Raw genomic sequence first — 22,536 nt, forward strand, 5'->3', positions numbered from 1 at the left:
CTCACACACACACACACACACACGCACGCACACACGCGCGCGCGCGCACCCCTCCTCTCTCTCTCCTGCCGCCGCCTCCTAAGTCAAGCGTGCTCCTTCACGCCTCCCGCTAGCACGGAGAGGATTTGTCGTGTTATTTTATTCGCCTCGGGAGCTTCGCTGTCGGCGCCGAGCGGCGTGCAGGCTCGACCCAGGAGCTCGGCAGGGGGAGGCAAAGGCCACCCCGGACACAGCGCCCGACCAGGCGGTCAGTGCCGCTGGGGCAGCCAAAGACGCCAAGAGACTGCTGCGCCCCCGGGCTTGGGAAGGGGACCACCAGGGGCTGAAGCAGCGCGCGCGCTCTCTTTCCCCGGGCTCCAGGGGGCAGCACGAGCAGCAACTCTCCGCGGCACCGCGGCAGGCAGGCAGCTGCCGCCCCGTGGGAGCTGCCAAGGGGGCGCTCCGCTCGCCTCCCCGCTCTGCATTCCGCCCAGGCGTTTCCCGGGGAGCCGAGGCGGTGCCGACTGAGGGCGCCGCGGGGAAGGGACGCGGTGGCTCCCCGGGAGGGGGGAAGGAGGCTTGCCCAGCGATGCCTTTGCGGCCGCTCCTCGCGGGGTCGCCGAGGCGAGGCGGGCAAACGGCGCCCCAAAGCGACGGCCCGTCTGACTGACTGCGGCTGCTTCGCGCGGATCCAGCCCTTTTTCTCTCCCCCCACCCCGGGCTCCCTTCGCCTCTGCCGGAACGGAACTTCCCCGAGCGGCTTGAAGACGCCAATTAGAGGCGAGCTGCAGCAAGCGGCGGCGAGGGGAAGCTAGAATGGGACTTGTGCGGAGGGGCGCTGGAGTGTGAGCGGGGAGGGGGAGAGTCCTGACAGAGCAAAGGCGCGAGGGAAGGGGGGGGGAAAGGGGGGGGGAATTCGAAGCAAGCCGGAGAAGTGGGGGTGGGGTGGGGAGAGAAGGACGCGGAGAAGGCGCAGGGAGACGACGGAGTTGGAGAGCGAGGGGGCAGAAGAGAGGGAGGGTGTTCGAGCCCCCCCTCCTCCCCCTTTTTACCCGGCAGCTCGGCGACTCTGGCTAGCCCCGCCGGATTATGTCTGCACTCCGAAGGAAATTTGGGGACGATTACCAGGTAGTGACCACCTCGTCCAGCGGCTCGGGCTTCCACCAGCAGCAGCAGCAGGCGTCCAGCCACAAGAAAAAGCGCCAGCGGTTCGTGGACAAGAATGGCAGGTGCAACGTGCAGCACGGCAACCTGGGCAGCGAGACCAGCCGCTACCTGTCGGACCTGTTCACCACCTTGGTGGATCTCAAGTGGCGCTGGAACCTCTTCATCTTCATCCTCACCTACACGGTGGCGTGGCTCTTCATGGCCTCCATGTGGTGGGTCATTGCCTACATGCGGGGTGACCTGAACAGATCCCACGACGACGAGTACACGCCCTGCGTGGCCAATGTCTACAACTTCCCCTCGGCCTTCCTGTTCTTCATAGAGACAGAGGCCACCATTGGTTACGGCTACCGATACATTACGGACAAGTGCCCGGAGGGCATCATCCTTTTCTTGTTCCAGTCCATCCTGGGTTCCATCGTGGATGCTTTCCTCATTGGCTGTATGTTCATCAAGATGTCGCAACCGAAGAAACGGGCGGAGACGCTGATGTTCAGTGAACATGCGGTCATCTCCATGAGGGACGGCAAACTCACGCTCATGTTCCGGGTGGGCAACCTCCGCAACAGCCACATGGTCTCTGCGCAGATCCGCTGCAAACTCCTCAAAGTAAGTGGAAAGTTTCTAGCCCTCTGCGTGGCTTTGCACCTGCGCGTTCCTCGAGGTTGCATCTTTCCCTCGAATCCTTTCCTAACTCTCTCTCCTCTCTCCCCAGTCTATCCCTCACATCTCTTTCAACTCATGATCTGCCCGGTACCTTCCTTCTTGGACTTTTCCCACTTCCAGTGCATTTGCTTGGGAATGTCCCATGAGTTCTTATCTGTATATATCTACTCCTGTTGTCTCCAGGGTGCATAATTGCTATTGTGTTCCTTGATACAGCAGTAAGTCTAAGTATGGATCCTCTGCTTTTTAAAATAACAGTCCCAACTTCTTTTGCTTCTCTTTCTTCCCCCCCATGTAAGTAGATTCTCAAGCTAGAATTTGCATTAAGCTCTCTTCCAGCCTTCACATTTAGGGTTTCTTCCCCCCTCTCTGTTCTTTTGGTGCGTCTAAAATATTTCACTAGCACACGTCGCCTCTTTTTTAAATCCTTAAACCCACCAAACCATCTGTTCCTATTTTTTTGTTCTCCATTCCTACCGAAAACCATATATGTTTATGTATTTGTAATAAAAAACAAAGTTGTTATCGCTGGTGCTGCCAAAAGAACAAAATACTTTTCCAGACCAGTCCTTTGAAGAAGTCATAACCCCTTCCCCCATACCATAAAGGTGTTTCTTTGAGTTCGTTGGAGGTCTAACCATAGGAGTGTGGATTGTGTGCAGAGGTGGTATCATTACCGTGTTATGTGCAATGAGTACCATGTTGCTTTAAAGTTTGTTTTATTAAATTCTTTTATATTGTTTTTTACAATATTGTTACCAATCTTGGATCCTGAAATGCCTGGGAGAAAGGTGTGTATGCAAGCATTTTTAATAAATAAATAGCTTTATACCATCTAAGGAAAATGATTTGTTGTTTTTTTTTAAAAAAACCCTTTCTAAATATCAGCTTACCACCCTTTAAAGATTACTCAAGTATATTTACTCTGAAATTTAAATGTGGTCCAGAGCCTACAAAATATTTGTAATATGCCGGTATACTAAAAGTGCAGTATAAATTCACATTACTAATCTTGAGGGCACAACTGTATGATTACAGCTGTAACCTTAAAAAAAATTAAATACCTAGTTAAAATACCATCAGCACTGTACGTTGTTACATAATGGTGACTACAGATTGTTTGTGCCCCCCTTGGGTTAATGCAGGTGCGTCTGCATGTGCCCCTAACCACCAAGGCCACCCTGAGGACTTACATGCTCCTCCCTCTCTCCCCCTTTTACACAGGCATTCTCACTTTCCTTAGAGTTTTACATCTAACTGGTTAACGTTGCATCTGCTTTGGCACTTTCTGCTCACCATAACCAGTGTCAAAGCATTAACTTGCTGTCATGGTTTGAAAACCATGGTTTCAAAACTATGATGACGGTTACGTCGATGCAGGTGTAATGTTAACTGTAGGGGCAAAACATGTTAAGGAAGTCAAATGACAAAATAGAATTTGCATTATTATTGGAAATCCTGAGTACTATGCTCGGAGCTGGCAAGCCTTTCACCCTTGATTTTTGAGGTTGGTGGAGCTGAATAGCTTCTGTCTCACATATATGCCTGCTATATATGTATCGTTCCAAATGGGTTCAAGTGGGCTCACCCACTGCTTTCGGCATTTCTCACTAGTTATTACTAGTTACTACATTTTAGTTGGTTGCTGTGACCCCAAAGCGCGATCGAGCTTCATAGGGCAAAGACATATATAACATTAAGACCCAAATGTAGCAATAAGTAACAGAGATAGCCTATCAATGTTGGTTCAGCCAAGGTAACTGCAGATAGAGCTCAAGAGAGTCTTCCAGTTCCCAGCAGATTACAGGATGAAAAAGTGAAAAGTAAATTGTTAAGAAAGGGAATATGTAACTACAGCTGCTCTGCCCAGGATGGTAGACATAACTGTGATAGACAATACATGTTGAGACCTGGCATTTCTTTCTTTCTCCCAGAGGACATACACATTTCAAAATGTGGGAGAAAGAAATGTCAGCTTTCAACTTCTGTTGTCTATCACAGTAAAGTCCCAATAATATGCATGTTAGTTCTGCTTTTGGGGCGGGGGGGGGTGTTCTATGTAAATAGGGTTTTTTTATCGGTAATTTAAAGTGGTAAAATAAATTACATGTTAGGGTTTCTGGTTAATGTTTGTCTAGTCTTTAGAGGGCATCTCACCTACCGTATAGCAGACTTTTGTTATTAGGCTGTAATAATCAATTACGGAGAAGGACCGCAAAACTTTGCCCAGCCTTCAATTTAAGTTGTTATTCTGAGAACAGATTTGCATTGTGTGATGGTTACTGCGCTGGTTGATTAAAAAGTTGCCCCATTCTGTAACATTGAGATGTCTTTGCATATGATTTGAGACAGCTGAAACTGCTTTCAGAAACAGTGGCAGTTGCATGCTCAACTTTACAACAGGACTTTGCTCCCCTTTCCCACTCAGTTGCACAGTTTCTATAGCATTCAGTGTCCAATGGATATCTTATTTTAAATCTTTAACTTTTTTGTTTTTATGCTAACATAAAAAGGATTTTAAATCAAAAACATCATGCATTTTTCCATGAATGCATTACTGCACACCTTTTAAAAATACTCCCAACTTGTTATATAATATGGCTGTAGGAGTGCGTATTGTGTCTCTTAATTTAGAACAAAATATGCGCAGACGTTTAATATATAGGAAAGCTGAATTACAAGGTATAGCAGGGTACTGAGAAAAAAGTCTATACCATTTGGATTCCCGTCGGGGAGAGGAGGTAAGGGGATGTGGGGAATGGAAAGGATTTTCTTTAAAAGCACTACAAGAAAATTCACTAAAATGTGGGATGTTTCCTAACCTCTCTCACTGCAGAACAGTCTAGACCCAATGAAAAACTGATCACAATCTGTACCCCTACCCAGATTTATTCCTCCTAAAGAAATACAAAGGGATGTGTCTATTGAAAACAAATTTCCATTGAAGAACTTTGGATTGAAAAGATATAAGGGGAATTCATGCCTTTAACCTATGAACAGCACTGTCGTATAACTTAAAGTAAGGTTCAGAAATCCTTAACAGTGAATGCCACTGATATAGTTTGTGAAGTTAGGTGCTGCAGTGAATGGACTGGGAGGGAGAAGTCAGTCTCACACTGGGAGCTGGTAGAAGAGAGAGTAAATGAAAGACAGGAAGAATTGTGGCAGTTTTACAAGGCAGAGTCAAGTAGCACCTTAAAGACCAACAACGTTTTTTTTAAAACAATAAAAATATTGTTTATTATAATATTTTTATCTTGCCCACCAGCCAGAAATGTGTAAAATCCTTTCGTAGCTTGGGTGTAACAGGAGAGTTCTCTTACACAAGGCCTGAAATTAAACAGGAGCCATGTGGCGCAGAGTGGTAAAGCGGCAGTACTGCAGTACTGTGGTCTGAACTCTCTGCTCACGACCTGAGTTTGATTCTGGCAGAAGCTGGATTTCAGGTAGCCAGCCCAAGGTTGACTCAGCCTTCCAAACTTCCGAGGTCGCTAAAATGAGTACCCAGCTTGCTGGGGGGGGGGGAGTGTAAAATACTGGGCAAGGCAATGGCAAACCACCCCGTAAAAAGTCAAACGTTGTGAAAGCAACGTCACCCCAGAGTCGGAAACGACTGGTGCTTGCACAGGGGACCTTTCCTTTCCTAGTAGCATGGTATTGCTCATACTCAGTTCTTGTTGATCTCTATGGAACTTGGAGAATGTCTTGGTAGGTCGCTCTCATTTTGGTGGCATGAGAGGTGATTGAATGGTCTAGACCAGAAGGTGAAGGAGCAGATGTAGAAAATGTATATTAACAAATGAGTGGAACAAATTGTCCCAAAAATTATAGGAGCTGAAATTCATGTGTTTGATTAACTGATGAAAATTATTTAGAACGGCCACTTCCAGATTTCATGCTTGGCAGTATGTTTGGACAAATCCATCTGCCTAATTAACAAATGTCTGTGTACACTGCAGCTTGTTAAGATATAGTGACGTTATATGTCCAGCCAAGTTGCATGGAAGGTTTACAACTGTTTCTGGCTACTGGGATTACTTTGACTATTACTAAAAAGGTAAAGGTTCTCCCCTGTGCAAGCCTTAGTCGTTTATGACTCTGGAGTGACGTTGCTTTCATGTTTTCATGGCAGACTTTTTACGAGGTGGTTTGCCATTGCCTTCCCTAGTCATCTACACTTCCCCCCTTCCAAACAAGCTGGGTACTCCTTTTACCGACCTCAGAACGATGGAAGGCTGAGTCAACCTCGAGCCAGCTACCTGAACCCAGCTTCCAGCGGGATCGAACTCAGGTCATGAGCAGAGTTTGGACTGGAGTCCTGCAGCTTACCATTCTGCACCACAGGACTCTTACTATTACTACTAGTCACTAATTAAGGTCAAGATGCATCAAGATGGTAAGTGTGATATAATAGGCTGGTGAACAAAGAAATCTGGGTTCTGCTACCCACTTAGTAAAGATGTTCAGTGGGTGTCTTTATGTAAATCATTCTCTTAACCTAATCTGGGTAAACAAGAATAAAATGGGGCAACCATGTATAGCAGGGGTGTCAAACGTGGCCTGGGGGCTGAATCAGGCCCTCAGAGGGCTCCTATCAGGCCCCCGAGTGACTGGCTGTCATCTGCTTCCTTCTCCCCCTCACTTGCTTCTGCTTCACAGCTTGCTTTGCTATGCTTGCTCAATTGCACAGGAGCTACAGAGCAAAGCCTGTTTTTCCATTGGCTGAGGCTCCTCCCTTGGGGAGGAAGGGGGGAGGCAGAGCTTGCTTTGCCAAGCTCTCTCAATCACAGAGCTTCTGAGCCAAGCCTCTATTCTTTCTACTGGCTGAGGCTCCTCCCCCTCCTGGTCCCCTGGAGAAGGAAGGAAAGAGTCAGAGTTTCTTTTGCCCAATTCCCTGGATCCCATGGGAGAAATACAAAGCGAGCACCTTTAAGACCAACAAGTGCTAAACTTTAAGCGTGTTTTAAGGGGTTTTTTTTTAATCATTAATTGTGTTTGTCTGGGTCCTTTATAAAGTTTATATCTCTGCTATTTAATCTTAAATAGGTACACACAAGGCCCGGCCCAACATGGCCCAGCCCAACAAGGTCTCATTTATGTTAGATTCGGCCCTCATAAAAAAATGAGTTTGAAACCCCTGATACAGTGTCCTGCATTTAAAAACCAGTGTGAATAATTTCAGGTATTGGTAGAACACAAATATCAGCATTGCAGGAGTCACATTGACTGTGCAGATGAGGGAAACGACAGTGACGGTGGGGGGGGGGAGCAAAACTGCTCCTCTTCTCTCTGTCATCAGCTCCAAGCTCCTGATGGAAGACGGACCGTTTTACCCTCTTTCCTCCCCGTAGTAACCTATATGGCTTTTAGTTTGTGCAAATTCCGTGACACCGGGAATAATTTATTTATTTAAAACATTAGCTGTCTTTTGTTCCTTGCAGAGTTCAAGACTGTTTACATTACAACATAAAATATTAAAACCAAAATTAAAAATCACAACTCAGGACTCCTAGTAAACATAACCAAATGCAGTCCTAAATAAAGCCATCTTCAACTTTTTAAAGACTGAAGTTGAGGGAGCCAGACACACTTCCCTGTGGAGGTTGTTCCATAATTGTGGGGCTGTCACTGAAAAGGCCCTCTCTCATGTAAGCACCAAATGGACTTCTTTGATCGATGAGACAGTCAGGAGGGCCCTCTCACAGTCAGGAGGGCCCTCTTACATCCTTGACAGAAACATTAGAAATTTAGAACTGAGACTTAACATTCATCTTCAACCAGCTCTTTTATTTTAAAGCTGTATCTCCTATCCCAGATTACCTGTGCCATGCTTCTAAGCTGGCCTCAAGAATCAAGGTGAAATCTGATTTCTAACATATTGTACCCAAATATGTTAGAGAGTGAAGTTTTGTTGCTGATTCCACTTTTATCATATAGGTGTCTGTGGAATAAAGATTGATTCATTTTACATTTATCTTAATATCCTTACTTAATGCTCGAACCTTGTTTTTATAGAGTAAACAACAATGAACACTCCAAGTGGAACTTACCATTCACATTTTGACACTGAGGAGGACAACAGAGGAAAGGGAGGACAAGAGATTACTTTGTGCCAACGGAGTTAACACCCCTTATACTCTTAGCATTCCCCATGAGATAATTTCCAAAACTTAATAGAAAAAAGAACAAAAAAAAACACATCCCTCCAAAAGGCAATACAAGAGAAATATCAAGAGTACAAACCATGACCCAGAATTAAAAAAAATATATAATGTTAAAAGCACTTTGAACAATTTAGGACAAGAACAAGTACACGCTTATACGAACACAGGACGTGCCCTGCTGGGTGAGACCATGGGTCCATCTAGTTCAGCAGAAGGAACTGTGGGGGAAGGAGAAAGCAACAAAAATGCTCTTCGCCCAGGATCTTCCTCTGACAGGTTGCTGGATCTATTCCGCCCCCCCCCCCCCAAGTTTTGCTTAGCTTTCAGATCTAGTTATCCGTCAGCATTCAGGCCGTTTGTTTTCTGATTATATACAATTTCCTTGTAGATAATCAGTATCATTTAAAACTTTCAAAAACAAAATGCTGCAGTTGTCTGGAGCTGCATGGTACACGCAGATGTATTTTTAAGGAACGCATTATGTTTAAAATATTTATGTAAAAGCTCATGGTCATGTGATAGAATGACGTCGCTGTGAAAACACAGCCACTGACACAACCTAGTGAAATTTAATTCCTTATCTTACTGGAACTGTGTCAAATAAAAACTGATAAATGTCATCCGAGATTTTCTTTCATACTGATGGCATATACGTTTCAAACCTAAAAGTTAAGTTTTTAATATAGGCTGGCCCTAGACTGTCTTGCACCCGAGACGAGGCTAACTTCTGGTGCCTCCCCACGGATAACATCACCAAGTCACATGGGGGGTGTCCAGTTCAGGGCCCCCCAGAAGGCTGGCCCCCTAGACAACCGTCTAGTTTGCCTGGTGTCAGGAACTGGCCCTGTATATAAAGAGAGACCTAAAGCCACATTATAGGGCCTGATATATGACATGCTTAGATATTAGCAACAGAATTCTTTCAATATCTATTACCAACTCCTTTGCAATATAATTTGCTATGCAAGAAACTCTCTGTGTTCAGAATGTATAGAATAGGTTCAGGTTGTGACCTGGTTCTGTCCTAAGAAAACTTATTTGCTTCTAATGATGCATTCATATGATAAACATAACGTTGATTAAACTAAAGCTGGGAACCCACGAGGACTTGTTGGGGGCATCCCACTTTTCTCTATATATCCCTCAATACAGTATTTTCTTTTTCCCTTCTCTTGGCAGTCTCCATATCCTCACCTTTCCCTGCTTCCTTCTCACCCAACCACCCACCCACCAACCTTTTAAACTGCCACAAAACATCTTCAACTGTATTATTTATTTATTACATTTAGAACCCCTTCTATCCACAAGGGGGACTCAAATCATCTTATAACATTTTCCTCTGCTCCATTTTATCCTCCCAACAACCCTGTGAGATAGGTAGGGTTGCCAGTGCTCCTTGTCATTCCAGCGGGGAGATTTGGGGAGTGTTCTGGGGGTAGGCAGGGACATTTGATGTGCTGACATCACCCAGAAGTGATGTCATCACTCTGGGGGTGATGCTCTGGTTTTTGGGTCAAACTCTATGGTAAATTTGCCCCCAAATCATAGAGGGTTGCCCAAAAACTAGAGCGATCCCACACAACATGACATGATGATGCAATTTCCTGGTGATGTCATCACATCAGAGATGTTGCATGGATATGTCCCTGTTTAGGGGTGGGGTGACCAGCTGATCCATGGCAGGGAGAAGCCCCCAAAACTGGGGGATACCCTGCTTGGACCTGGGGACTGGCAACTCTAGACTACAGAGATAGGTTAGCCGGAGAGTGTGTGACAATCCCAAGATCACTCAATGAGCTTCCACAGCAGGGTGAAGATTCAAACCTGGGTCTCTGAGTTCCTCGTTTGAAATTCTAACCACTATACCACACTGGCTTTTATGGCATGGCTGCTTGAACAGTAGAAACCAACCAGTCCTGGGTGAATCAAAGTTGCATGGTAACAAGTTGCACAGTAGTTGCTGCTAGTCTTGGGCCTTATGCGACGAGTCCAACCTCAAAGGCCAAAACACCCCTAGCAAGGGCCCTGTCCCCTCTACCTCCCTTTTACTGACAGAACTCAAGGCTTGAAGGTTGTCTGTACTGTTGTGGTTGCCTAACATCCACACCACAACAGCCACTGAGAGTACATTCATTCCTACAGTTGTTACTTCTTTTATTTTGGGTTGTTTTAACCCCCCGAAGTTTGTTGGTTTATTTGTTTAGATGCCAGATGTTAGGGGTAAAGCTGGATTTTTTTTTCCAGATTTGTAGAAAGATCTGTCTTCTCTGTTCATGGCTACAGTCTCTGGATTTAATTGTGCTCATATGGGACAAGTTGAGAATTAGATATATTGATGTGCATGGACAGAGCTGGGTGCCAAGCTTGCACATGATCTCATTCTGCCATCAACCTCTCCTTTCTTGTGCAGAGCACGATGAAGGACATTTCAATTAAAACCTAACTCTGACTATTCATGACTTATGAAGGCAGGGTGTTGGTTAACTGGAGTTAATTTTCTTTTCACCGGCCAGATTCTAAACTTGGATTCAACTCTGATTTAGAAACGCAATTAGTGGGAGGAAGACTAGTCTTGGTTAATTTGCATGGCTGCATTTGCACAACATGGTTTGCTGGAGTTTGAAAACTACCTATGGCCCATTATGTAGCTGACTGCAAATTTTCCGAATAGTAAGCCTTTAATCTTGACTTCTGATTCTGTGCTCACCTCACGCACCATTCTTTTTCCTCCAGTATATTTATTCTGCAGCAACAATTAGAACCACCCGCACTTTTCTAAATCAGGGTGGAATGTCACTTGTGATGTGTGTGTGTGTATGTGGGTTGTGGGGGGGTGTGATGTCCAAAGTTATTTTTGTTTTAAAAAATATGCAGTTATCGCAGCTGTGCAGTAGTGTCCAGCAAGCGCTTTCCATTTAAAAACAGTTGACATCTTTAGACACCTAAAACTGTACTTAAATGATGTGTCCACACCGCTCAAAGTCTAAATCTACCCTGAGCTAATGGCTTAACTAGTTTAAATTTTAATCTGTTTTAGTTGTTCGATTACTCTATTATGTATTGCTGACTGTTTTACTGTTGGTTTGATTGTTTTATTGTGTTGGAACCTGCCCTGAGCCCATTACGGGAAAGGGCAGGCTATAAATAAATAAATCCTCATGGTTCAGGTTTTGCACATGCATGTTAGCTTTAATGCATTGAATGAAAGGGAACAGAAAGGAACGCAGGCAGAGGGGTAAAACCAGATGCTAAAAAATTGACTAGCAGCTGTGAAGCCCCATTTCCCAGATGGCTGAGCATTAGGGGGTTTTCTGTTAGGGTTCCCAGTCTCCCACCAGGGGTAGGTTTTCCCTTGATTTTGGGACTTTGCTGTGGAATTGGTCAGTGTGTGTGTGTGTGTGGGGGGGGGAACCCTGAAGAGCACTGGCACACTGTGACATGTCTGGTGCAATGATGTCACTCGGAAGTGATGTTATTGCATTGGGCACGTTGTAAGGGGATGCTCTAGCATTTGGGAAAAAACCCTCTATGATAATATTAGATTTTTCCAAAGTGTTAGAGCATTCCCCTGTGGCATGCCTGGTGCAATAATGTCAGTTCCTGGTGACGTCATTGTACCAGGAATGGAGAGCCAGTTTGGTGTAGTGGTTAAGTGTGCGGGCTCTTATCTGGGAGTACCGGGTTTGATTCCCCACACCTCCACTTGCACCTGCTAGCATGGCCTTGGGTCAGCCATAGCTCTGGCAGAGGTTGTCCTTGAAAGGGCAGCTGCTGGGAGAGCCCTCTCCAGCCCCACCACCTCACAGGGTGTCTGTTGTGGGGGAGGAAGGAAAAGGAGATTGTGAGCCGCTCTGAGACTCTTCGGAGTGGAGGGCGGGATATAAATGCAATATCTTCATCTACCTCACAGGGTGTCTGTTGTGGGGGAGGAAGGGAAAGGAGATTGTGAGCCGCTCTGAGACTCTTCGGAGTGGAGGGCGGGATATAAATCCAATATCTTCATCTACCTCACAGGATGTCTGTTGTGGGGGAGGAAGAGAAAGGAGATTGTGAGCCACTCTGAGACTCTTCAGAGTGGAGGGCGGGATATAAATCCAATATCTTCCATCTACCTCACAGGGTGTCTGTTGTGGGCGAGGAAGGGAAAGTAGATCGTGAGCCGCTCTGAGACTCTTTGGAGTGGAGGGCGGGATATAAATCCAATATCTTTTTCTTCTTCTTCTTACCACACACACAAAGAAGATCTCCCACCAGGTAAGACCTGGCAACCCTATTTTATGCTGTGTTATTGACCACCGTAAAAAATGGGAGTCACAACGTCTAATAATATGGGGGGACATGTTGAGTGTAGAGAATGTATGGTAGAACCCACTGACACTGGAATTGCAAGCTATGATTGTTGGCAACATTAAGCTATGATTGTGTGTGTGTGTATGTGCAAGCCTGGGCAAAGTCAGCTGTAACTCCACAATGCTTTGCACAGGGCTACAGTTTGTATGGGGGATGGGACCTCTGGCAGAAGCTCTGGGGAATTTTTTTAGTCTTGAAAAAAAAAACGGAGGGGGTATTTTTGCCAGTGCCCTAGTGCAGCTGCATAGTAAGACTAATTTCCTGCCCTTCCTTGTAAATTTGCATGGTTTTCTCTTTGTGATTCTCTAATCTGATTCTGAGGATGCTGGAAGACAGGAGGGCCTGGCATGACTTTGTCCATGGGGCCGCAAAGAGTCAGACTCTACTGTGCGATTGAACAACAAATCTGATCCTGCACACTGGTTGTGATTTTGGCAGTTTTTAAGAGCCTGTCATGTGCAAATTGCACTACATCCTCCAAATGAATTGATCTCAAGTGATAAGTTCAGCAGTTTGCAATAGGTCCATGTGACTCAGCCACTGTTTTAATGTTAGGCTTCCGAAGACTGCCAAAATGGACCCCCCCCCCCCAATTTTGTTTAATGCTTTAAAGTGGGCAAGAAGTACTGCAGTGGCATTTTGCAAGAGCTTATTTTATATTTTCTCTCTTATTTATATGCATATCACCCCATCTCTTTTTTCCTCTATTACTTTAATTAGATAGGACTTGTATGTTGCTGTCTGCTATTTAATTATCTTATGTTTTAGGGAGTTATTCGTGGGAGTTAATGATTGGTGAAGTTTAACTCCCTGACTTCCTTTCATATTTTTTCCCCTTCCCAGCTGCTGCTTTGGTAACGCTGACCTTGAGAAGAGCAGTTGTTTTGTTAGTGATTTAATTTTTATTTTAACATATAATTAGTTAGGATTAGATAGTATTAATGCATTAACCTGTTTTAAGATTGTGCTGTAATCCATTTCACATTAACTTTTAACGCTTTCAATTTTAATTCCTTTTAACTCATTTAATTTTATCTTTCTGTAAGTTTATTTTAACTGTTTCCAATAGTTTTATTTTCTTAACTATTCTTAACTATTTCTAATAGTTTTGTGTCTCTTTACTTTTCTTTTAACTACTTTAGGATATTCAGTAGTGGGGGTTAATTTAATTTAAATTTATTACAGAAATAAGAGCTAGGGAAACAGAATTATGGCAATAACAAAAGTCTTTTAATCTAAAAGATCAGCTGTGGCTTGGCAGAAAGCCTCTTTCCTTTCTTCCCCTCCTTTCTTCCCGTTAATTTCCCCTAACATCCCCTCTTCCCTTTATTTGTAAGTCTTAAGTTTTGTGTTTAAGTTTTAACTTCACAATCTTATATACGTTTTATGTTTCATATTTACATTTCTATATTGCTTTTAACTGGGGGCGGAGTGTCGACAGTGTTAATGACGGACGCGTGAAGGGAGAGCTCTGATCCTCGTGGCTTTGTTTCCTGCCCTCTTAAGCCTCCGATGGTCTCAAACTGCCGCGAAAAATGAAGAAAACAGAGGGGGGGGGAAGCTGCTTCCCCCCAAAAAACGGAGCGATTGGCACGAGCGTTTCCCCAGGAGAGAATGAGCGCGGAGTGTTAGCAGGGGGAAAAACAGCAACAACAAACATGGTGGATGTGCTAGGTGAGGAGGAAGCGCAGGACGCCTATTCTGAGGCCTCTATGAAGGAATTCTTCCAGGCTGCTCTTAAAACCTCATTGCAGGCAATAGAAGAGTCTATGCTTGACAAACTGTCTACCCAGATGGCTCTGCTCTTGCAACCTATCAATGTGCAACTTCAAGATCTTACAAAATCCCTCTCTCTCATGGAACAGACGGCAGACACAGCCCTGAATCTTGGCATGGCATTGCAAGAGGAAAATCAACAACAAGACGATCGCATACTGCAGCTGGAAGGCGGGGTAAGGCAAAATAATCTCAAACTTCGGGGTATAGCAGAAGAGGTGGTAGCTTCGACTGATTTAATTGATCTACTATTGACATGGTTGGCTCAAGTGTTAAATTTATCAGATGATTTCCCCTTGGTTATTCATAAAGCCTACCGCATTGGAAACCCCAACAATCCCAACAGAAAGCTTCCCAGGGATATCTTAATAACATTGCCTGACCCCTGTATAAAAGCATTGCTGTTAAAAACTGCAAGAGAAAGGGGATATTTGCAGGATCAAGACTGCAGAGTGTCCATCTTCCCTGACCTCCCTCAAGATATGCTGACATTAAGGAAGGCACTTAAACCGGTGACCATCAAACTGCAACAAGCCAATATCAAGTATAGGTGGACAATGTTGTATAAACTGCAAGTAAAGCATATGGGCAAACAATACATGACTTCTGACTTAGTCACAGGAATGACTTTACTCAAAGCTTTGAACCTTGAAGTTCCTACTGATATGATGAAGAAAACTGCAAAACGAAAACTCACTCTTACTCTAGAGAAGCAGAGCAAGATTCCAGTCCTGGACAAGACCCAAAGACTTAAAACTCTGATCCTTTTCACCTGAAGCAGACTTCTGAAAGAAGAATATGAAAATTGCTGGATCCAACACTTGAAGCGGATCTCCTGAAAATGTTATATGAGTATAAGGGGTCCGGGGGGGGAGGTGGAGGTTACGTTCTCCTTTTCAGATCTCCAATATAGTATTAGGAATTGTGTGTTTTTCAATGTTTAATTTCGCTTGTTAGATTAGGTATAGATATATTTGTAGATCAGAGTAAAATAGAATATTAGGATATTAGAATAAATAACAGAAAATAGATAGATATTTGGAAGTCGAAGTTTACAAAGTTAATATAGAACTACAAGTAGGGTATTTTATTTAGTGAATTCAACTAGCTTTGGAAGTAAGTGATCAGCCTACAGAGATCTTGAATCACTTAGCTTACATGATGAACTCCCTTAAAATTATGACATACAACGTGCGCGGTTTGAACAACAAAATCAAACAAAAGCGCATATTAAGCAAATAATGAAGGACAAACCAGATATTTTGTTTCTCCAGGAGACTCATCTAAAATCCAAAGATCACTCTGTGTTAAACTCCTCCTGGTTCCCAATGCAACTTATAGCTCCTGGAAATTCAAAATCAAGAGGGGTCACCATCTTAATAGCCAAACATCTCAGGTTTGAAGTCCAAGACTCTTTAATCGATCCTCAAGGCATATTTTTTGTTTGTAAAAGGCAGCTTAGATGGGCTTCCTTTAACATTGGCAACACTCTATGCTCCAAATTTGAATCAATTAGACTTTTTAAAACAGTCTTTGCAACAATTACAATCTATGCAATCCGAGAATGTAATCCTGGGCAGAGACTTTAATTTTATTTCTGATAAGTTCTTAGGCAGAACCCATGTGCAGCCATACCATAGAAAATTAAATAATACAAACACAGGTCTAGCCTCCATATTAGAGAGTTTTGGGCTGTACGTCACTCACACCCAAATGAAAGAGATTATACATTTTATTCAGCAAGACATGATGTTTACACACATACTGATTATGATCTGTTGTCTCAAGCTTTAATGCAATACTTACTGGATGTACAAATTGGTATAAAAGTATGGTCGGACCATACACCAATTGTATGCGCTCTGAAACCATTCACAAAACCAAACACAACACGGGGATGGAATTTTGAGGGGAAAAATGTATTGGATGAAGCTATAAAAGACCAAATTGCCTTAGGCATACAAAATTACTTTAAAGAAAACGATACTCAGGAGGTCCCAATAAATACAATTTGGGACGCCTCTAAGGCAGTAATTAGAGGCATTGTTTCTTCCTGCACAATCCACCTAAAAAAAACAAGACCACAATTAATAATCATAACACAGGAGAAGATTAAAAAATTGGAATCCTTATGTAAAGTAACTGGCAGCCCACGCATTTACAGGAAATTGGAAGCAGAACTAAATTTTACAGGATAAGGAAACTGAAGCAATCCAAAAACAACTGACGTATGTTAAACAAAGATATTGGAAAAAATTGCCTAGAGCGATAAAAATTTTTGGCGTGGAGGGTCGAACAAAAGAGGCAAGCATCTCATATCTACTCACTTATGGCACTTATGGTTCGAAACAGGTAGAAACGCAAAAAATTGTTAAAGTCAGGGCCTGACATGTCTAAAATGCAGGAATTTTTCCAAAAAAAGACCTGTTGCCCCATCTGATTGACTCTCACAAACAACTGATGGAGAAGGCTATCACAACTTCAGAGGAAGCTATACAACAACTAAAACCTAACACTACACCTGGCCGAGATGGCCTTCCCCCTGAATACTATAAAATTTTTAAAACCGAACTGGTTGGCCCTTTGACAACCTTATGTAACCACATTTTAGAATCTGGTTCTATGCCTCAAACCTGGTCAGAAGCAAACATTATAACAATCCCAAAACCAAATAAAGATCGCCAAGATCCCGCCTCCTATAGACCGATATGATTGCTGAATGTCGATAACAAAATTTTCACTAAGATATTGGCTAACAGGCTAAAAACCGTTCTCCCGGACTATATAAGACCAAACTGGCTTTATATATAAGAGAAATATTGCTGACAATACATGGCGGCTTTTAAACATTATAGCCCATTGCATTACTAACCATCAGGAGGCCCTACTTATTTATTTAGATGCCATCAAGGCATTTGATAGTGTAGAGGTCCCATATTTGAAAATGGTAATAAATAATATGGGGTTTGGCACTAAATTTAAAAATGCAATCTACACTTTATAAGAAAACCCATCGGCCAAACTACTGATTAATGGCTATTCATCAGAATCAATACCACTACAGAGAGGGACGCGACAGGGCTGTCCTTTGTCCCCACTCCTCTTTGCTCTTGCCATTGAGCCTTTGGCTGAGGCTATTCGTATAAACCCATCGATTCATGGAATAACTATAGAACAAATTACACATAAAATTATGTTATATGCCGATGACATTGTCATTTGCTTAACCGACCCAAGAGATTCCTTAACTGAGACACAATCTGTATTACAACAGTTCGGCATGATCTCGGGACTATCCTTTAGCCAAACTAAATCAGATGTCTACTTGATTAACTTGCCTAAATCAAATGTGTGCACTACCAAACAATCTTCCCCATACAATTGGATATTAAAAAAAATGGAAGTACCTAGGAGTGACTATCCCAGCAGACTGCACGCAGCTGTTTAAAGTAAACTTTTTAACCCTACAAAAGGAAATCAGGAACTCTATAAAAATTGGAATGCCATGGCACTTACATGGACTGATAGGCTAGAGCTCATAAAACATTTCATTCTCCCAAAATATCTCTACCTATTTCGAACCAGACCATTTGAAATTCCTAGGAAATATACAGAAGCATGACAAAAAGAACTTACCCAATTGTTATGGGCCAAAAAGAGACCACGCATCAACCATAGAACTCTTATCAAATAGCAAATAGCAAGCCTTTATTGGCATAAAACAGATTTAGCAGTATAGAACTCTTATCAGAACAACATCCGATGGAGGCCTAGGTGTACCTAATCTCCCTCTTTACTATGAGGCAGCTAATTTAGCCTCTCTATTAAGAGCCCTAATTTTACCAGACCTACCATGGGTTCAGATGGAACAACAAGCTACTGCACCTTTAAACTTATTTGACTTTCTATGGAATAAGAAAGCCTGTCATACAAAAAAAAAAAAAAAAAAGCCAAACGCATTTATTTGCATATGGCCCTTAAAATCTGGAATAAATACAGGGAGAACTTCGCCCCGAATCTTTCACTCCTATCCTCATATATGAATCAAGACTGGTCCCCCAAAGATACTGCAAAGATATTAACTTTGAGTTACAATACAGGGCTCACCCGAATAGTAGATTTCTTTCATAAAGGGAAACTATTGGAGAAGGGCAAACTGAAACAAAAGATTAGTTATAAAATGTCTTAGCTCCACTACTTTCAAATAAGAAGTTTTTTTTTTCAACAACCCAAATACAGAAAGCCTTACTCAGACCTTTAACAGAATTTGAAAAAATTCTGCATGATTTACCTACCAAAGACTCCAAACTTATATCTAGACTATATAATGTCTTAACTAACTCAGGGCAGAAACCCCCATTGAAATATCAACTTCAATGGCAATTGGACTGCAACAGAAACTTTACTGCCAGAGACTGGAAAGATATCTGGTCTCCATCATACATTTCTAAATGTCTTCCGGTTAGACTACAGTCTTATAAATTGATTATGAGATGGTACTTACCCTCTAATGTGCTTCACCATATCAACAGGGAGATAAGTCCAACCTGTATAAAACAATTCAGAGAAAAGGGTGACTATCTTCATTCTTGGTGGTTGTACAAACACGTACAAACTTATTGGAAACAAATAATTAATAACATAGCTATCATTACAAATACACCTTTACAACCTGAAGTCTTCCTTGTTGGAAAGTGGAGAGACCCTACAAGAGACAAAGTTAACACTGAAAGAATACATATTCTAATTTCAGCAGCACATACCACATTAGCTGCACACTGGATAAACAAATCCCTACCAACAATTCTGGAACGGCAACATCTTTGGGAATATTTTGTTATGTTAAAGATTTCTGTACAATCACAAACCGCTATAACAGAAAACGATGAGAATGTTTTCATTGCTGTTCGGTACCCTATAGTAAGCTATCTGTCTGATCTAGGTATTCTTCCAAGTAGAATGATATATAGTAAGATGTTATACTTCTAATTTTAAGCATTGAAAATAGTAACTTTAAGATTTGTAACCTTAAAATACCCACAGTAAATGTACTGATGGGGTTTTTTTTTGCTTATTCTTTTATGTATACTTGTCTTCCTGAATTGATACTTTGTGAAACTGTTTTTGTGATAACCTAAACCAAAATAAAGCTTGTTAAATTGGAAAAAAATGCTTTTATCCTAGTTTAAATTTAGCTGAAAAAAATAGCCTTTCGCACTTTAATTAACATTTTCAGGTTTTCTGCCAGTAAAACACCCAACATGTCTTCTGAGCCATCTGAGCTACTCCCACCTCTTCGAGCTTGTTTTATCTCAGGGAGAGGGGAAGAGAAAGAATAGAAAAAGAAAGGGATAGAGAAAGGGATCCCCTATGAAATTACAATCTACACACTTCTCTTGTGTTACTATGAAAAGCCACTTAAGACATGTACTCATAAACAGAGTAAATTCAAAACAGATTCTCACCTTTGCCTGAAGAGACTGGGGTGATTGAAGAGCCAAAATCCACCCAGGAGTTTGGCTATAAAGAGGCTTCACAAGAGCAAAATAAATTTATCATAGTAAAAATAAGAAATGTGAATGACATTTCAGAGGTTACTTCTGTTTCCTTAAAGGACCATATTCTATTGCTTGATAGTGATATAAGCACTGATATAACTAATCTGATGACCTCACAATCATTTCTGATAGCAGAGACTCTCCAAGTGATTTTGGATAAGGTTAATTCATTATCTCCAATTCTTTCAAATGACCATATTAATCATGATCGGTTTCCCGGATTCCACCAAAACAGAGTGAAGCGTACTGTCTCAGCCGCTAGCTTTCATTCTTTACTGTTGTTAGACCCCAAAAAGATTTTAAAAAATCTATTTCTCTTTTCCATGGATGGTATATTAAAGAACATTTGATTTATTGTATAGAATGCTTTCCCAAAGCTCTTGACTTACTTTTAAATGCTCCTGAGTTTTAGAGAGAACTGCATTATTTTAAGTTTTTATTCATCACGAGTTTCCATGTTGATTTGAACATGTCAGAGACTCTTAATCTCTCATGAAATCCTCCCAAAATGTTGCTTCACTTCTGAATCTCCTAGACCAATTTTCCTATTTAGATACTCCTCTAGAAAATACATCTTATCTAAAAAAGACTATGGGAATTGCCCAAGAAGGCAATGATAAACTTTGAATTTTCCCCTTCTAGTAAAAATGCAAGACCTCAGTTACTCAAAGAGGGCCAACCCCCAAAGGCCCAAGAAAGATTTAAATCTTGACTGTGAACGCTGACTGTGCCTTTGAACATATCCCATGAATCATTGACTGCTCCAGCAAACATACCTTATGTAAAAGACGACAAATTAACTACATCAGATAAGGAATTAATTCAAATATTTCTGCAAATTGCCTGGGGATGATCAGGATAATATAATTGATCAGTTAAAGCTATTTAAGGATAACCTAATCGCAAATAAGAATGAAAAGAAGAGCAATTTATTATCTGATTCCTGTGGAGTATGGCCATTGGGTTAATCAGGCTCTCAGATGACCTTGGGAACCACAGAAGGAAGATTACCTTTACTGATTTCACAGTGATTCTTCCTGAACCTTTAGATCCCAAAGTGATAGTTCTTTCTCCTAATTTATCAGCTTCTTTGCTTCCCCCAAAATAAAATCTGTCTATAGTGGACTATCTATTTAAAAACTGTATCTTGGAATGTGGTAGGTTGGTCTGTAAGATCAAGATGCAAAGAATCTCAAACTTTTTTGGGGTCTCTTTGTAGGGGTCCCAACCCTCCCGCCCTGGCGGGGGGGGGGCCGGGTTAGCACCCCCTTCTCCCGCTGTCCCAAAAAACAAAAGCGGGGGAGGGAAGGGGGCGAACGGCGCAAAGGCCGCGAGTCCGGGTCGGTCAGAGGCTGCTGAGCCCGTCTTGAGAGCAGCAGCAAGTTGAAGGCCTGGCTAGAAGAGGCGGCAGCGGCGCACAGCGGCGGCGTCAGCCTGCTCCGCTCCCCTCCCCTGTCCCCTCCCCTCTGAGGTCAATCAGAGAAGGGGAGGGGGCAGGCCAGGAGTCAGGCAGTAAGAGCGGGCAGCGGCGGCGGGGCCTGTTGCTTCCCTCCAGTCCTCTAAGGTGAGGGGGAAGGGCAGGCCAGGACTCACGGCAGTAAGAGCGGGCAGCGGCAGATGAATCCCTCCCAGTCTTGCAACAGCAGATTTGAGGGCAAAAGGGACCTGGGCTCAGGGCTGTCAGTGGTTTCATTTGGTGGAGCCGGTGTCTGTGTGTGTGCGAGTGCGGATGCACGCAAGATAATTCCCGGGCCTTTCTGCAAAACCGCATTGGGTGAGATTCTCCACCTGCCCTCTTTCTCTCTCTTTCTGTCAGCTCCGTTTTCTCTCCCTTCCCCCCCCCCTACATTTTGTGAACTAAAGATGAAAGACAGGAGGGGAGAACGTTCAAGGAATTGCCCACATGAGCTGCATCAGTCCGAGGCTTTGGGAAAGGAATTTCAACAGTCTCCCTAGAATTCAGTCCCAGCACACGTTTCCCTTTCCAAAGAACTGTTGGGTGGAGGTTTTCCCTAAGAAGGAAGGAAGGAAATGCTCCCTCTTCCCCCCTGCCTTGCAGACACACTTCTCAGTGCCGCTTCCCTTTGGGAGGAAGAAGAGAAGGGCTGATCTGGCAAAGCAATTCAAAATTGGGTCAGTTTGTTTGCACCAGTCAGAGATGCATGGCGAGAGGAGGCAGGTCAGTAGGGCTGTGCTGGTGTCTGTGCTAGGATTGCCAATCCCCAGGTGGGGGCAGGGGATCCACTGATTTGGAGGCCCTCCTCCCGTTTCAGGGTCGTCAGAAAGCGGAGGGGAGGGAAATGTCTGCTGGGAACTCTGTTATTTCCTATGGAGATTTATTCCCACAGAAAATTATGGAGAATTGATCTGCAGATATCTGGGGCTCTGGGGGGGGCTGTTTTTGGGGTAGAGTCACCAAATTTTCAATATAGCATCTAGTGCCTATCCCCAAAATACCCCCCAAGTTTCAAAAAGATTGGACCAGGGGGTCCAATTCTATGAGCCCCAAAAGAAGGTGCCCCTATCCTTCATTATTTCCTATGGAAGGAAGGAATTGAAAAGGTGTGCTGTCCCTTTAAATGTGATGGCCAGAACTCCCTTTGGAGTTCAATTATCTTTGTCACAGCCTTGATCTTGGCTCCACCCCTAATGTCTCCTGGCTCCACCCCCAAAGTCTCCTGGCTCCACCCCCAAAGTCCCCAGATATTTCTTGAATTGGACTTGGCAACCCTATCTCTTTGACATAATTTTAGTTTAAGAAAGATGGGCTTTGGCAGGTATTTCTCTCCCTGGATACTTTGTGTTATATCTCTGGTTATATCCCCTGGATCTCATTATGCTATATCCAGGTTATATCCCCTGGATCTCATTATCCT

General features: G+C 43.1%; 1 protein-coding gene across 1 annotated transcript in view; it reads left to right on the top strand.

Annotated features, from left to right (window-relative positions):
- The first annotated feature begins 1,007 nt into the window (after window positions 1-1,007).
- KCNJ3 (potassium inwardly rectifying channel subfamily J member 3) overlaps window positions 1,008-22,536 on the top strand; it is a 205,218-nt gene continuing 183,689 nt past the window's right edge. Inside the window, exon 1 of the mRNA XM_060257226.1 lies at window positions 1,008-1,755. Coding sequence (XP_060113209.1) covers window positions 1,069-1,755 — 687 coding nt within the window. The 5' untranslated portion in view covers window positions 1,008-1,068. The remainder of the gene's footprint in view (window positions 1,756-22,536) is intronic.

The sequence above is a fragment of the Heteronotia binoei genome, chromosome 16 (genome assembly GCF_032191835.1).
Source record: "Heteronotia binoei isolate CCM8104 ecotype False Entrance Well chromosome 16, APGP_CSIRO_Hbin_v1, whole genome shotgun sequence".
NCBI classification, from domain to species: domain Eukaryota; kingdom Metazoa; phylum Chordata; class Lepidosauria; order Squamata; family Gekkonidae; genus Heteronotia; species Heteronotia binoei.